We start from the raw sequence: 16158 nt of genomic DNA on the forward strand, positions 1-16158 counted from the left end.
GAATCTTTTATTCTCATTTTTCACTTCCCTTTGTCAGACAGCACTTGCTCCCTCTTGGCCTAGTTAATACAATCTGATTGAATCTCATTTAATTACTTTGTGCTCCCAATTTTAGTACCATCTGCAGATTTTGAATTCTTACTTTCAATAGCCTCATCCAAACAGTTTATGCAGAATACTATGAATAGCAAAACCTGATGACTCTTTGGAACTCCAATGTATTATCCATTTCCAGACTGAATTTTTATCTCTCCCTGCAGTATGTTTGGTCCACAACAAAGGAATACATAGCCAAGAAGTTTTTTAAATGTAACAGTGATGGAAAAAACATGTCAAAGTTTATGGAGAAAATTCTACTGTTGGGAGTATGATTGCTATATAACTATTAGAGTAATTTGCAAGATGCAAGAGATTGACATAGATTCCTTATAATAACAAAAGCAATACTGTTACAGAAGCTAACAGACATGAAGAATACTCAGCACTATAATAGCAGTAACATAGCTATTAACTACGTTAGTTTAAAATGCAAGTAGAATGTAAACCCTGGTCTGTACTGTTCCTATGTTCTCTGAGAGCCATAACCACAGGGCAATGTTGGAAGATCTATAAGCAAATATCAACTCTTTCTGGAATTATTTCCCTGAAATTTAATTTAAACATCGCTGGTTTCTGTTAAAATAAATCTATCAATACTAATTATTGTTGTGGCAATGTTTCCCCCCTTCCCTCTTTTCTTTTCTTGCAGTGAAATTCGGAATCTTAGAAACTTAGATTACATAGATCCAGATGCCTTTAAGAACCTCCCACTGTTGAAATACCTGTAAGTATTTGGCACCTGCAAGTAGTTGGCCTCACAGACATCTCTCTAAATTCTTTACACAACAGTGGTTTCTTTGCATTTCATTTTGGAACTGGTTGTAAAGTTTTTCCCTACTGCTTTATTTTAAGGACAAAAAACCAGCTAGGATAGAGGCTGGAATTTTGACTACATTTGCAAGGAAATATTTTAGAAATTCATTGGTAACTTTGCTATTCTTCTGATCCATTAAATGTCTGTAATACATAAATGTTGTGATCCATTACAAGCAATTCTCTCTCCATCTTCTCTGTTTCAGTGGTATTTTTAATACTGGACTCAAAGTATTTCCTGGCCTCACTAAAATCTATTCATCTGATGTGAACTTTTTACTGTAAGTACCTACTACTCTCACAGCCAGATAGAATACTGCCATCCACAGATCTCCAAAAAGCCTGTAGTGAAGACTTATATTTTAGAGAAAAATAGAAAATAAGTTTGTCAAAATACAGTTCCTCAAACTGTAGATCAATAATTGTTAGTATCAGGTCATCCTGCACTGTGTATTTGAACTGGATGAGACATACATTTAATTGCATTTCTCTTAAATTAGCTAAATCTCAAAATACAGAATTTTTACAGGCCAGCACATTCTTCATCCTGTGAGCCTGTCTGCACTGCTGTGATTTAGATTGTTGCATCTTAGTGTTACTGTACTCTATTACCAGGCATCAGGTGGTGGGTGGTTGTTAATGAGCTGCTAATAACAGGGTGTAAAAGCACTGGATATCTTTGAAAGGTGGTGGTGGTAGCTCCAAAATATCAGCAATCTGATGTGTAAACTCCCAGCCTCAGCTTATAGGCTCCATTAGTCCTGAACGTCTTTGTTTCAGAACCACAGCAAGCACACTTCTCACCTTTCTAACGTTACATTGTTACTTCAAGGTCCATCACATACATACATACAGCTGTAGCTCACTGAGAGAATTGCAAGCAGATGTCCGGTACAAGCAGCTACAGGAGCCTCAAAAATGGCTTTTCATGCCCATGGTGACTAGCATAATGCTAGTAGCATCCATACTTTTAACTAGCATAAGTACTCTGTATTGCTTTCTTTTCCCTGTCCAGGCACTTTCCTTCCACTTATAAAGTACTTTTGCATACTTCTCACTGTGGAGGAAAACAAGTCTCCTGTCCATTACTAAAACTGCTTGCCAATACTACAATAACATAAAAAAAAAGCCTTGCACCTAAAAATCTATAAACAAAGAAACATATCTTTCCTGAAAGCTACTACTCTTACACTGTAAGAAGATTGCTTATCTCCCTTCTGTCACTCACCTTATTTCACAGCAGCTGGATGAGATGTATGTTGTCCTTCAGAATCACCACACAGCTTCATATGAACACATACTATGCAGTCACATTTTGTGAACAACTGTACTATCCCACCAAAGAAACCAAGCAGCAGGAATTACCTATATTTAAGAGAGACTTCCTGGGTGGAGTTTTCATTAACTACTGTCCTCAGCTGGAAAGAATTGTCCCATTAGCCACTTTGCTTATTTAGTTAATACTCACATTATGCATTTCTATGTCATAGGAAAGCCTTCTCTTTTTCTTATAACTTAAAAAGTTTTTTTCTTTAGCAGATTTAAAGGATCCTCTCATTTGTTGTTTTTTTTGTTTTGTTTTTTTTTGTTTTCTTTCTTCTTCTTTTCTCTTGGAACAAACTGTAGAACAACTTGTAGACAAAGAAAGGGAATGCAATTTTGGTGGAGATTGTGTGTCTCCCACCACTATTCTTAAAGCTATTTCAGAAACAAACACTACTGCTGTGAAAACAACAGGCATTTCATAGCATCCATTTATGCATCCATTTATGTACCCCAGCTTGCAATTAAAGCTCAAAATCTGGGTTGCCATCAAGCTAAGGAGGAAGAGCAGCTAAGACAAAGGCTTGTAGGTTGACACAAAGTAAAAATTATCTCAGTCACTATTTAGTGGTAGCAGTCTGCATTATCACAGCAGCATTCATCTGGAATTGACTGTTGGATAGTCTAAGTAAAAGGTTATTAAAACCCTGATGTATCATTCTGGAAAGTAACTTATGAAGGCTTGATTAATGGTATGACCTAGATGTTGACTCAATATTGATGAATGGTGTTCCTAATTAAGCTGGAAAGATACACAGGGCCACTAAGATGATTAGAGGACTGGAACACCTCTCCTATAAGGAGAGGCTGAGAACTGGGTCTGTTCAGCCTGGAGAAGAGGAAGCTGGGGGGATCTTATCAATGTGTATAAGTGCCTGAACTGGGCAAAGAAGATGGATCTAGCCTTTTTTCAGTGGTGCTCAGTGCCGGGATAAGAGGCCATAGACCCAAACTGGAACACATTATGTTCTAACTGAAAATAACAAACCACTTCATTTTGTGGGTTGCTGAGCACTAGCACTAGTATTATAACTATTCATTATTTTACTATTCACCTTTGTGACTGTCCTTGTTTGAGGTTTTTTTTTCCAGGTTTTGGAAGAATGAATCTGTCTTTGCTGTTCATGACAGGAATTGTGCAGGCTGGCACATCTCACCAGGATTATAAAACCCATTGACTATGCAAATTCACTTCCAGGATGCTGAAACATCCTTGACTGTTAATCATCCCAGCTTGCCTCTTACAGCTGTAGGTGTAACTAAACAATTATACCACACTTTTATTTATTATCAAGGCAGAGAACAATGAATAATAAAACTGTTCTGGAGAAGCTCTGGTAGGCAGGTATTTGACTGTGATATTTTGTCTCCTTTTTCAGTGAAATTGCAGATAATCCTTTCATGACATCAGTGCCTGCAAATGCTTTCCGTGGGCTCTGTAATGAATCTCTGACTCTGTAAGTTCTTCCAGTTTACGTCAAAAAGGCAATCACCTCACCTTAATCTCTCAAGCATATGGTACTATGTTAAAAAATAAAAATAATAAAAAAAAATAAAAACAACAACAACAACAACAACAAAAAACCTCAGTTCTACTCTCCAGTAGTTTATAATGGAGAAACATCATAGGCATTATATGTAGTATCCATACTTCTAGAAGTTCAGACAGGTATTATTGTAAAACAGTATCCATACTGCAATTTATTATTCCCTTAATTTGACCTTGTAGAATTTTATTTCCTTGTTTTTAGTTTGGAAGCTGCAAAGTCATGGATAAATGTTTTAGTCTGGTTCTACATTTACTGCAAAAAGTAAGATAGCACACCTGCCACACGGTATTCTTGATTTGGTTACATTTGAGTTGGTTACATTTAGGAATGCTAGTGGCATCTGCTCATCCTTGCACTACAATTGCTACTTCTTCAAGTAGCTGAAATTAACTCATTCATAAACATTCAGTTGCCAATAAAAATGATAAACAAGATTACAGGTATTTCATTACTGAAGCATCGCAAAATACACTAATTTATTTACTTTTGTTTGCAGCAAACTCTACAATAATGGTTTTACCAGCATCCAAAGCCATGCTTTTAATGGGACAAATCTGGATGCTATGTAAGTACCATACAATCTCTTCTTTTAAAAAACAAAAGCAAGCACAAAAAAGCAACAACAATGAAAGCACCAACACCCCACAAAAACAGTAACACATACAAGGAAAAATAAAATGCACCAACCTACAATTAATACTCCCTATCTACTGGAGGTTCTTAAATAAATATCTTGTCCTAATTGTTTTTAGGGAGCAAAGAGAGGATATTAATTTCAGCCAACAATAAAAATATGGGCATTTTAATGTCTTTTGGTCAAGACAATTTCAAAGATAATTTGATCATTTTACTTACAAAGCAGTTTATTTTAATAAGTGTAATATTATTAATGTCCAAAGCAAGAAGTAATTATTTCAGCTTTCTCTTCACCTTCTTTCTGTAGTTTCTGGAAAACTACTACTTATCAACTGAATATACTTTTCACATCATTCTCAAAATGATCTGTTCACTTGGAAATAATCTAGAAAGATTTTGGAAGCTCCATTTGCTTTGTCAGAGCTTACTCAGTTGGAGTCTGGTTATCAAAGTATTTCACAAGTTAAAGAAATGTCTTCATTGTGAACTCTTACATTAACCAGAGAAGCATGAGGATACAGAAAATTTTCCTACCTCTTTATTGTAAGAAGTTGAGTTGTATAGAAATTCTGAAAGACCATCTTTCTCATGGATGAATCTTTGCAAACTGCCTCTTTCTCCCTTAACACTTATTTGGACTTCTTGAAATGTGAAGAATTGGAGTAGATCTTATTCTCTTCAAGTGAATTCAGACATTCAACTTATGTATGGAAAAGGAAACGCATTCTAAATATGACTCCATAGGAGTTTGGGTTGTTGGGTTCTTTTTGCTTCTCTGATATCGTGCAAGTGCTATTGCTTCTGGCCTCACTGGAATTTTCTTTATTATTAAAGAATTGAGTGGAAATGTACATGATTCAGAGTCTGAAGAATCCTGCCTTATTGGACTGGGTAGGAGAAGGAGCAAACGTACAAGTTTCTGCAAACACTACTTACTTTCTTTCAGAGAAAGTTCATAATCAGTTCTGTTTGTTTAAGTGATTTTTTCCAGAGGCTGTTGATGATGTACTAGTTAAAATTATTCAAATAAATAAATAGAAAATAAAAGAAGGCTTATCTTCGAGGCTTTGCCTACCAGAGGAAAAGTTTTTCACAACAACAAAGAGTTTTCTCCTAATTAAATCATATAAGAATTACCAGGAGCAAAACACAGCTCCAGATTTACAAAGAAAACTATGGAGCAAAACATCAGTGGTGAAGTCTTTATCTGTTTGATAAACTACATTGAAATCTCTAAACTAATTTTCTTAAGTAGTCTGTTTACCATGTGCTAAGATAAAGTATAATTCTGTTAAGTGCAAGGGTGGAGATTTGTTGTTTCTAGTAGCAGCATTAAGTTAATGCAAAAGGTAAATATTTCTTTATTCTGACATTTTTAATTTGAAATCTCTTTTATCTAGCAATGCACAGCCAAGAAAGTACCTGTTCTTTTCTGGGTCTGATCCAGGAATCTTTGGGCTATATGAAACTAGGAGCAAAAAAGAAAAAAGGAGAAAAACAGTGAGGGAAAGATTTTCATGGTTTTCGAATGATTAATTCAAAGAATAAAACAAGCAAAAAAAAAAAAAAGGATAACAATAGTAGTGTAATTTTACTGAACAGTGTCCATCTGAAAATTGTATCTCTCCATCTAAAACACCATTAAACCCTGTCACTTCTGCAGAATTCTGCAAAGTCGTATTCCTGCAACTATGTTTATTTCTGTAAAGAAACTGATGAGAAGTTGCTTGAGAATATAGTTCCAGTGAATGACAAAATGCATGAGATGAGCTTTTACCGAGATAAATTACTGAAATGGTGAGTGTGCAATTGCAAAATCGGATTACAAAAATAATTTCAAAAGAATATATTTATTTTGGTATATGCTCCTCGGGATCATTTTTTAATGCTTGGTCAAGCTCAGAGTCAAGATAAACAAAACTGTAGAAGAAGCATATGATGAATCCTTAACATTGCTCGCATCTTTTGCAGACTCTCCATTTCTTTAACTTCCAATTAATGAACAAACAGGACATTTAATTGGACTAATGCATTACATGTCCAGAGCCTGTTTAATGGTGGATATAAGAAGTAGTTTTTACAACAGGGATGGCAGAACACTGGAACAGGTTACCCAGAGAGATGGTGGATGCCCTATCTCTGGAGACATTCAAGGTCAGGCTGGACAGGGCTCTGAGCAACATGATCAAGCTGTAGGTGTCCCTGTTCTCTGCAGGGAGTTGGACTAGATGACCTTCAGTTGTCCCTTTCAACTCAAGTGATTCTATAATTATATGATTTCACCAGCTTCTGCAGCTAAAATCAAGAGTTGCTTTTTCTCAGGTGGACTATCTGACTTGTTGCTTTATGAAGTATGTGTTGATAATGTCTGAATTTTCATATATTTGTCATTTCATTTATAGTACAATTAAACCATCACCATATCCTACTTTATACTCCCTGCACACTTTGCACTGTGATGTTAATGGTTTTCTGATTGCCTTCCACTTACTTTCCAAATTGATTATTATTCTATTGTCTCCAGAGGACAGATATTCTCAGTCTTCCAACCTTTGTTTTGACACATAACACTATTTGACATGTACCACTATTGTGGTACTTTTCTGCACTACATTTAAATGATGTTCTATATACCATTAAGCCAAGCATAAAAGTGAGATTAAAGGTACTCTTGCAAGCAGTGAAAGATTTATCTATACATAAACTTCCTTTGTCAAATGACTGTTAACCACAGTCTTACTTTTTTTTCATTTATAAGAAGTACCTATCAGAGTAAAAGATTAAACAACTGAAATAAATTATCATCAGGAAATTGTATGTTCTGATGAGCCTAAGACATCTATGTATGTGAAAACTGGCAGCTAACACTACAGCCTCTCCTTGTTAACACACAGTAACGAACTTCCCGTAAGTCTCCACTGGACCATTTCTATTTGTCAGTTTGAAAATTTTTATCACTTATGTGAACTACAATATTTCAGGTTTATCACTGTGTTATTCTAGTGTCAGGGGAAAATATTTCACAACTGGACAAGTAAATTATCTGCCCATATAATAATATCTAGATATCAAATCAGACAGGTTTAATTAGATCAGACAGGATTTTCTGTCCTTCAGAACCATTGGATTATTCTTATCTCTTGCTGGTTTTGATTATTGTATTAACTCGGTGAAAAAATCCTGAGGAAATCTGCAAAATGAAGCAACAGTTTCATCTTCATTCAAAGACTGTCATTTACAAAGCTTTGAGTTCTTCTCAAGAGCTACAGATGTAAGGTGATACTATAATACTTCATATTTTTAAAGAAACAAAGTTTGCTGCAAGCAGCAATAGATGAGAAGAAAGAATAAGCTATTTTTCTCTGTAAGAAGCAAGGCTTTAGGCATTGGCAATGTCCAGTGAATAACATGCCAGAAATTTTGTTCTGGCATGGCTCCCTATTTTGAATGACCCAGCTGAAGAGCATACTTCTGCTCATTCCTCACTATGGTGATCAGTGTGAGCACAACAAATGTTACGGAAAAACTACCGATGACTTCAACTAGGATGGGATTAAAATTTTTACTTGTTTTTGTTTTTTTATTTTTTTTTTCTCCAAACCAAAACACAAGAGCACTGACTTTATTACTTTTATAGCTTAACGCTCAGTTCACTTATCTCAATTTGGAAGATACTTCCAGCACAGAGGTAAAATGGTGATCCTTCTGCACTTCTCTGAGTTGGCTGTCTAATTTCAAATGCTGTTCTTATTACAGAGGTTAGAGTTAAGAAACGTTTGACAGTTCGCATATCTCCTCCACTAACTGGCACAGTGGGCATAGCATTTTCATTGACATCCTCTGAGAGCAAATTTTCTTATATATAAATTTTTTGCTTTCCTAGCTACATCACAAGCTAACTTTTAAAAGTTCATAGTAGTTACAGTACCCAACATCCTGACATCAACTGAATCATTGGCAGTTTTCTTTGCTCTTATCTATCCTTTTAAACATGACCTCCGCAAGGCAGATTGTTTGCTGTCCTTGCAAGGTTTCTGTCCTTCAGTTGGCTTTAAGAGGAGCAATGCATTACAGTCATCATATCATGTCATATTATTCTTCATCATTCTTGCACTGCAAGATCTCCATCAGCCTTTGTTGTCAATATGTCAAGGGATCCTGATGCTTTTACTTGTTCTTCCTAAGTGACCCACTGTTGTTGCTAACCCAAACTATCTGTAATAATGTGGCCTGGGGCTGATCTTGTTGCTCCTGGAATGCCATCCATGTTTTAACCTGCAGTTTGCTACTCGTGCCTTTACTTTTCCCACTGTACAGGAAATTGATAAAAAGGAAACCTATTTTGAATATAAAGGGGATAGTCACAGTTGCCTTAGGCACCATGTTCCTTCCGGGCCTTTACAGCATTGATCATTTTACCTTTTTTCATTAAATGGATCATACATTGATCCCCCTGACAACTTTCCTTGGCAGTTCTCTATGCTCTTCTCCTTAATGAATCATATTGCATTTTTGCCCTGAAGCTCAGTCCTGCAGCATTATGCCCTCTACACTGCTGTCTTAGTTCAAGCTTCTCTCAGCAGTTTTGCCTTATCATAGCACAGAAGCAAGATGCTTGGACTGCTGGGTATTGTTTCTTATGTAGTACCCCTCAGCCAAGAGAGCAGGATACTTGTTCCTTCCTCCCCAGGGACAACCATATCTAGTAAATGGTTCTCACTGCAATCACAGGACACCATTTTCCAACAAAACTAAGTTAACAAGTATGACTAGATTTGATGTCTGCAAGCTGCTTCACTTGTAAACATTGAGATAGAATTTGACTGAACCAAGTAAAAGTAACACGGGTTTTAATTGCTTGCTGAGGGAAGGAGTCACCACAGTGAAGTCCTATCCACATCCCTGTGTATGTGTGCAGTGTGTATGTACACATAAATACATACATATATATATACATATATACACACATATAGAAATATAACACAACCCAATCTTCAGTCTCTTTTCATTGCTTAGCAAATTCAGCACATCCTGTCTATGTTTAAAAGATCTGGCTGCTTGTAGTCTTTCCTCCTGGCTAACAAAGGGGATAGTGAGGTTGGCATGAAGTACAACCTCTTCAAGGAAATTAACAAGCTTTGATATTTTGTGGAGTAAATTTTAGCTTAATATTTACTCCAAGACCACATTTTTATTCTAACTCTATGTCAAATACACCCAACTCACACAGAAGCTGTCATCATAAAATACGTGATGAACACAGGCACAAAAGTAGGATGCCTGTGTTTATACTGTTTACTGAATTTGTTTTGTCTTTGGAGACTTCAACACCACACTAAGCTGAAGGGTCATATTTCCAGAGTCAGTCCAGAGAATACAGCCTTTCTCTTGCAACACATTAACACCAGGTCACATACCAGTTTGAAGATCTTGGATCACATTGCTGATCTTAGCTGTACTGTCCTACCACAGCCACTGTATAGTCCAGATTTGGTGTCTTCTGACTTCCAACTGTTCAGGCCAATAAAGGATGGACTGCAAGGTCATCCAAACAGCTGTGAAACAATGAGTCACCTCTGCTGGTACAGATCTTTATGACCACAGTGTGCAGGCTCTTGTTCATCACTGGTGAAAATGAAGAGCCAGTGGTGGTGACTATGTTAAAAAGTAGTGTTTTGCAGCTGAGAATTTGTTCTATCAGAGTGTTATTGTGCTCTTTGTATCTGTTGTGGTATCCATGGAAATAAATAAGAGACATTACTTTTGGAGCAACCTATGTATTTGTACATTTCTCACATTATCATTTCAGACCATGGTAAACAGGAATTCATCTTAAAAGTGGTCAGGATTCCTTCTAGACATTCACTATTAATGTAATCTAGAAATGCAAAACTGAACTTAAAATTGAGCATTTCAGTTGGGTTGCATTAATTTTTTTCAGCGTTCAGCAGCATCACATTGCCTGCTTTTAACCACACACCTTCATGCTCACTCTGGGATAGGGTGGTCCTTCACATATAATTTTTGTCAATCTATTCAGACAAGTAAACTGAAGATCTTTCACCTGTGGATGACTGTTTCCAAATGTCTGGGTTTTGTCTTTTTCTGCAGATATCTGCACAAGAACAAGTACCTGAAAGTTATCAATGAAGATGCATTTCTGGGAGTGCATAGCGGACCAACTCTACTGTGAGTAGGAGAAAGTGATGCAAAGAAAGCCTTACAAATAATGTAATTTTGGTTACACTTTCTTTTCAACTGCCATCAATAGAAGAACAGAGGGGTGGGAATGGGAAGTTAACAAAAAGATTATCAGCAACAAAAGCTTTTCTACAGGAAACCAATTTACTCTTAGAATTAGTTTTCCTCCATTTTTTTTTTCTATGAAATATTCTATACTACAGTCTGTCTCATGACCATGAAATGGGAGTATAATTGTAAAACTAAGGACTGTTGTATCATTCCTGTAAAGGAAATGGAAACAGAGATGAAAAGTGAATTTCAGTCAGAATAAATTTACTTGTGGTGCCGCCTTGTCTTCTTTCTCGTGTAACCTGCCTTCCAGCCTCATGGTCATCTGAAGGATTTCAGTATATAATTACGTCATTTTTGGTTCAGGCATCTAGCTGTTGTTAGCTTCATTAGCTGGCATGGTAATCTGTGAACATTGGATCTTCTTCAAGAAGAAAGTTTCATTTAAAATACTCTTTCCTCTTGCAAAATAATTCTGTGGAAAAAGATTACCAAAAGATAAATATTCCATTCCCTGAGGCAATGAAGGTCACTGCCTGCAATAGTCAAAATAATCTCAAAAAATGACTCTTTCTGCCTTGCCACCCTTTCAAGCTGGTAGCATTCATCATCTAGAGATTCTTTTATACACCCTTGAAGTTATGGTTGATGGAACTTCTATCCCACAGATACGTAGTTTACTATTCTTTTTTTTCTGATCAGGACTTCAGCAGTGACAGCAACCTAAAAACTAAAATAATTACCTTGGGTTCGCCCCAAGTGGGTAATTTTCTTCCATTTCAACTTTAAAGAAAGCCAGTGGAAAATATCTAACTTAAAAGAGCTATCCTAGTTATACGACATGACTTTGGGCATGCTCCAGGTGGTATATTTAGGTTAGGTGGTATGTTTAGAAAGATTAAAGTTTAAAATTAAAATTTATAAGAAACCATAAGGAAAAACAAAACAGCTACCACCCCCCAATTATAAACACGGGCAAGGGCATCTGTGTTAACTGCACACTCCACAGCTGCTACTGCAAATCAATCACTTTGAAGAGCTGAACAAGCTCTATACACCAGCAACATAAATGTTGGATCTGGGCTAGAACTGAACTTTTCCAGCATTTTACCATAACCCTGAATGTTTGGTGTCTTCCACAAGGAGTGTGGCTGCCTGGTTTCCATATCAGCCTTTGGTGGAGGTTTGCAAAAGGCCTTTTGGAAGTCCTAGGAGACTACAAGAGAAGGTTTTAAACCACAATGCTCAGAGAAATTTGTTTCTGAAGCAAGACTCTACCAAAGACTTTTACATGCTGATTCCATCAGGCACATCATCTTAGTCTACACCTTCACTGATAGTTCTTGTTAGAATTTCTTAAAAAAGCCTAGTGCAGACATCAGAGCTTGATGGGTGTGTGTTTCCACTGATCTTCCCAATGTTCCAAAAACTGTTGGCTCATTTGCTGCCTTTGTGTTCTGGGACTAAATGGGGTTAAACTGGAGAATGCACACCTCCTCTACTCATTCAGCTCTTTCCTGCATAAGCTCCTTCAGTAATTTTTAGTGAAAACCATCTAGTTTCATTTTATCAGTTTCTTGCCTCTTAAACAGTCAAGTCTATCAGACTTCTTGTTTTTAAAAGTGAGCCAGCTATAGTTTCGCAGTAGTAGCAGGACACTCTGTGCACTGTAAATATGGCTGTGTTTTAATAACATCTTAGTTATATATATAATTAGATATTAGTAAGGCTAACATAACTATGTTTTTCTTAGTAGTCCAGAATAAGAACTGATCACACACTGAAACAAGATAAAAACATCATTCAGGAAAATTTGTGTTCTGTATGTATGTTAATGCAGACTAAGATACAATAGTCTGACAAACCAAAGTTTTTATTACTTTCTATAGGAAATATTTGATAATTCTATGATCATCCTTAATGTAGCTTTTTATACTTTTCTACTATATTTACACACTGTAAACTGCATGTAGTATTTATAGAACTGCATATAGTATTTAAGATGTAGTCATCTTAGATTTACAGAGTAAAGATTTTCTACTTTCCTAAAAATACCTTCAACATTACTGAATAACAATGTGCTGAAACTTGCAGGGAGGACTTCAAGATCTTCTCAGAGCGCTAGGTAAATTAAACATCATTGTCATCTACATACTGTTAAGACAGCTCTTCCTAAATGCACTTTGCATCAATATTGAATCACATCTATTGCTCAGTCACTTAGTATTGCAGGATTCTTCAGCTTCTTTTCTCAGGCACCTTTAGCTTTCAATACCCTGTATTATTTTGTGTCAGAAAGAAACTTCATTTCTTCTAGTCTCATAGGCTTTTCAGATTACCTATGAATATTTCAGTAGTACCAGCCTTAGCCTCGGCTCTGTGAACTCCTACTGCTATTATGCATATATACTGATACCATTTTCCATTCTTTCTCTAGTATGACAACTTTGCTAAATTGTCAGGCTTTTTCCCCACTGTTTTTATTTTTTTTATTAATTCATGAGAGCCATTCTTCTTGTTACATAACATTTTAGTTACCACAACTGCCCTTGATACCTGACTTTGTCAGGGCTTTTCAAAAATAAAAACTTCACTGTACAAACTGCATCATCTTTTTCCACGTGCTTACATGAGACCATCTTCAAAGAATGCCCAAGAATTGTGATGTGCCACTTTTCCCTTCCAAACAGCCTTAGCATCTCCCATCACATAGCATTTAACCATGTTCCCTTCCTGCAGGTAGCTGCCACCACCATGAGGACTTGATGGAGACCCATGGGGGTTGCCAAAAGGCCAGCTTTATCTTGGTAAGATCTGCTCCAAGATCTTCTTTACCAAGATGTTCTGCTTAAAAAGAGGTTTATATAAAATGGAAAACATAGTGAGAAATAAAAAGCCACAGGTAAAGGCAACTATGTTAATTGAGGAATTAGAACATCCATCATATAAGTAAAGGCTGAGATTTGGGAACATTTAGCCTGGAGAAGGGAAAGCTCAAGAGGCACTTAACCAATGTATGTAAATACTACAAATTGGATGGGGGTGGAGCTGGCAAAATGCAGCCAGACTCTCAGCGGTAGCCAGCAACAGAATGAGAGGCAAGCACAAACTAAAATAGAGAAAAGTTTAGTTCACTGTAAGATAAGTCTTCACCAAGTGGGTAATCAAATGCTGAACAAGCTGACTATACAGGTTGTGGAGTATCCATTTCTTGAGGTACTGAGAGCTCAACAAGACAAAGCTTTGAGAAACTGGCTCCAAGTGACTACTTTGAGGAGGTCATCCATCAAACTTGATGACCTCTGGATTCAACTGATTCTGAGAGTCTGTGAAAGACAAAATGACAGGCAGAAGCATTCAGACTTGCAAGACCTATTTCAGGGGCTTAGCATAAACATGTACAGTCTAAAAGAAAAAGATCTAGAAGAACAAAAAGGAAGCTGATGTCACTGAAATCAACTAGTTGTGACATATTCAAATACATACAATAGCAAAGAAGCTATTAGATGTAAAAATCCCTCCCTCAGACAGTGGAAGCAACTTCTAACTTGAAAACTAACACTAGCAAATCAAAAGGAAAAATATGGCAATGTAATAACAAGAGGTTTAGAAGCAATTTTTCCAAAGAATAAAATTAGTAATTATTTTCTTTTAGATGCAGGAAACCAGCCAGAGTGGGTGAGACTTAGAGGAATAACAACACCACTCTTGGAAAACAATGCATAGAAAATAGGAGAACTATTTATTAGCATGATGTTTCACAATGAAAGTGCTTAATCCTCCCACAGTGGAAACTTTTTTTACTGGTTTACATCTTTACAGAGCTAACTCTGAGAAATGACCTTGACCTCAAGCATCCTTAGAAGAAGTTTGATACAAGGCAAAGGATCTGATAATATTCAACTGGCTCAAGGAAATCCATAAACACTGGAACATATCTGCTGAGTCAGACTCAATTCCAGAAAAAAGAAGGCAGCAAATATTAATTTTTTTCTGAGCATTTCAGGATAGACAGAGATAGAGCATTTTAATTTCAGATTATAAAGGACATTATTTTAGCAATTACGAGCTGTCTGAACATATTAAAATGAGTCTAAAGAAGCCTAAAGGAAAATACTTCCCCCAGTGGAAGATGCACTTTTGTTAAAGAATTCTGAGGACTTTATTTTTGTACATTGTCTCTGAAGTTTTAAATTTGAAGTCCTGGCATTTATCATCTCTGCTGTCATCTATGAGACACTGAAGATGAACTTTAAAACACATACCTACTAACAAATTGTACGCAGTATTCCTAATGAAGGCTATGTTAGTGTACAAAGAATTATATATATAATTGTATATTAGTAATAGTATCAGAATCTGAAGATTAAGTGATTAAATTACTCTACAGAATAAAGTTAAGATTTATTTAGTTCATAAGAATATGCTGTATCTCTTTTGTGTTTTGGAAGCGGAATATACTTACGTAGCTTCCTAAATCCCCACCCAACCTGGATTATATTTCTGCTGTATAATTTTATGAAACTCATAAACTACCGTGAAAATCTCACAGAATCACAGAATTGCAGGGGTTGAAAGGGACCTCTAGAGATCATCGAGTCCAACCCCCCTGCCAAAGCAGGCTCCCTACACAACATCACACAGGTAATCTGAAGCATTTTAGATCCAATCTCTTACAATTCTCAGTTTTTTTCTGTTTCTTCCTTTACAAAGGGATGTCTCCAGAACAGTCATTGTTAATCTTCCTGTCAAAGGATTGGAAAGCCTTAAAGAACTAATGGCCCGAAACACATGGACTTTAAAGAAATTACCAGCTGTAAAGATATTTCTTCAGCTAATTCGAGCTGATCTGTCCTATCCAAGTCACTGCTGTGCTTTCAAGAACTGGAAAAAAAACAGTGGGTGAGTTTTTAAAGGACAGAAGCAAAGACGATTTTAAAACATTAATACCAAAGTATAAAATCAGCACTTTAATGAGCATTTTGTGTAGTTCTTGAATACATTCTTTAAAACAGAGGGATACAACTTCAAACAAAGAAAGGAAATAATTTAGGAGAGAAATAAAATGCATTTATAGATGACCTTATGGAGCACAGCAGCTCATCTGCTGGGAGAACACACATTGGGAGGAACAATTTGCTATGGTTAGCAGTGCAATTCTAGAATGCAGAATTCAAATCCATTGTAATTTTCTCTAAAGCTGAATAAGTTTAAGAGCTATGAATTTTTATTCTGGTCAGCCCCTGATTTAAGAAGACAACCTCCATCTTCAGTAATGAAGTATTTGTAGTTTGAATTTATGATATACTAAAATATGCTATGATAAATTTATGAATTACTCAAGAATAAATTCATATACCAATACTATTTGCAATTAAAATGAATGGGAAAATGAGAGCAGTCAAATAAAACAGAGGAGAAGAGAGATTCAAAACCTAGAGGATATCCAGAAAGAGCCCAGCACAATCTAATGATAAAATGAATC

The 16158-nt window shown here is 36.2% G+C and overlaps 1 protein-coding gene across 5 annotated transcripts in view; it reads left to right on the forward strand.

The window, feature by feature from the left end:
• TSHR (thyroid stimulating hormone receptor) overlaps window positions 1–16158 on the forward strand; it is a 45797-nt gene that overhangs the window by 22909 nt on the left and 6730 nt on the right. For 3 of the 5 annotated variants that reach the window (XM_015865237.3, XM_032444990.2, XM_032444989.2), the window contains 6 exons: window positions 749–823; window positions 1119–1193; window positions 3615–3692; window positions 4282–4350; window positions 10533–10610; window positions 15387–15575. In XM_015865237.3, coding sequence (XP_015720723.1) covers window positions 749–823; window positions 1119–1193; window positions 3615–3692; window positions 4282–4350; window positions 10533–10610; window positions 15387–15575 — 564 coding nt within the window. Of the gene's footprint in view, window positions 1–748; window positions 824–1118; window positions 1194–3614; window positions 3693–4281; window positions 4351–10532; window positions 10611–13412; window positions 13481–15386; window positions 15576–16158 lie in introns of those variants that run through there. The other 2 variants (XR_014946751.1, XM_085549314.1) reach the window with 2 other exon arrangements.

Source organism: Coturnix japonica, chromosome 5 (assembly GCF_054131305.1).
Source record: "Coturnix japonica strain WE chromosome 5, WE-NBRP24, whole genome shotgun sequence".
Taxonomy (NCBI): domain Eukaryota; kingdom Metazoa; phylum Chordata; class Aves; order Galliformes; family Phasianidae; genus Coturnix; species Coturnix japonica.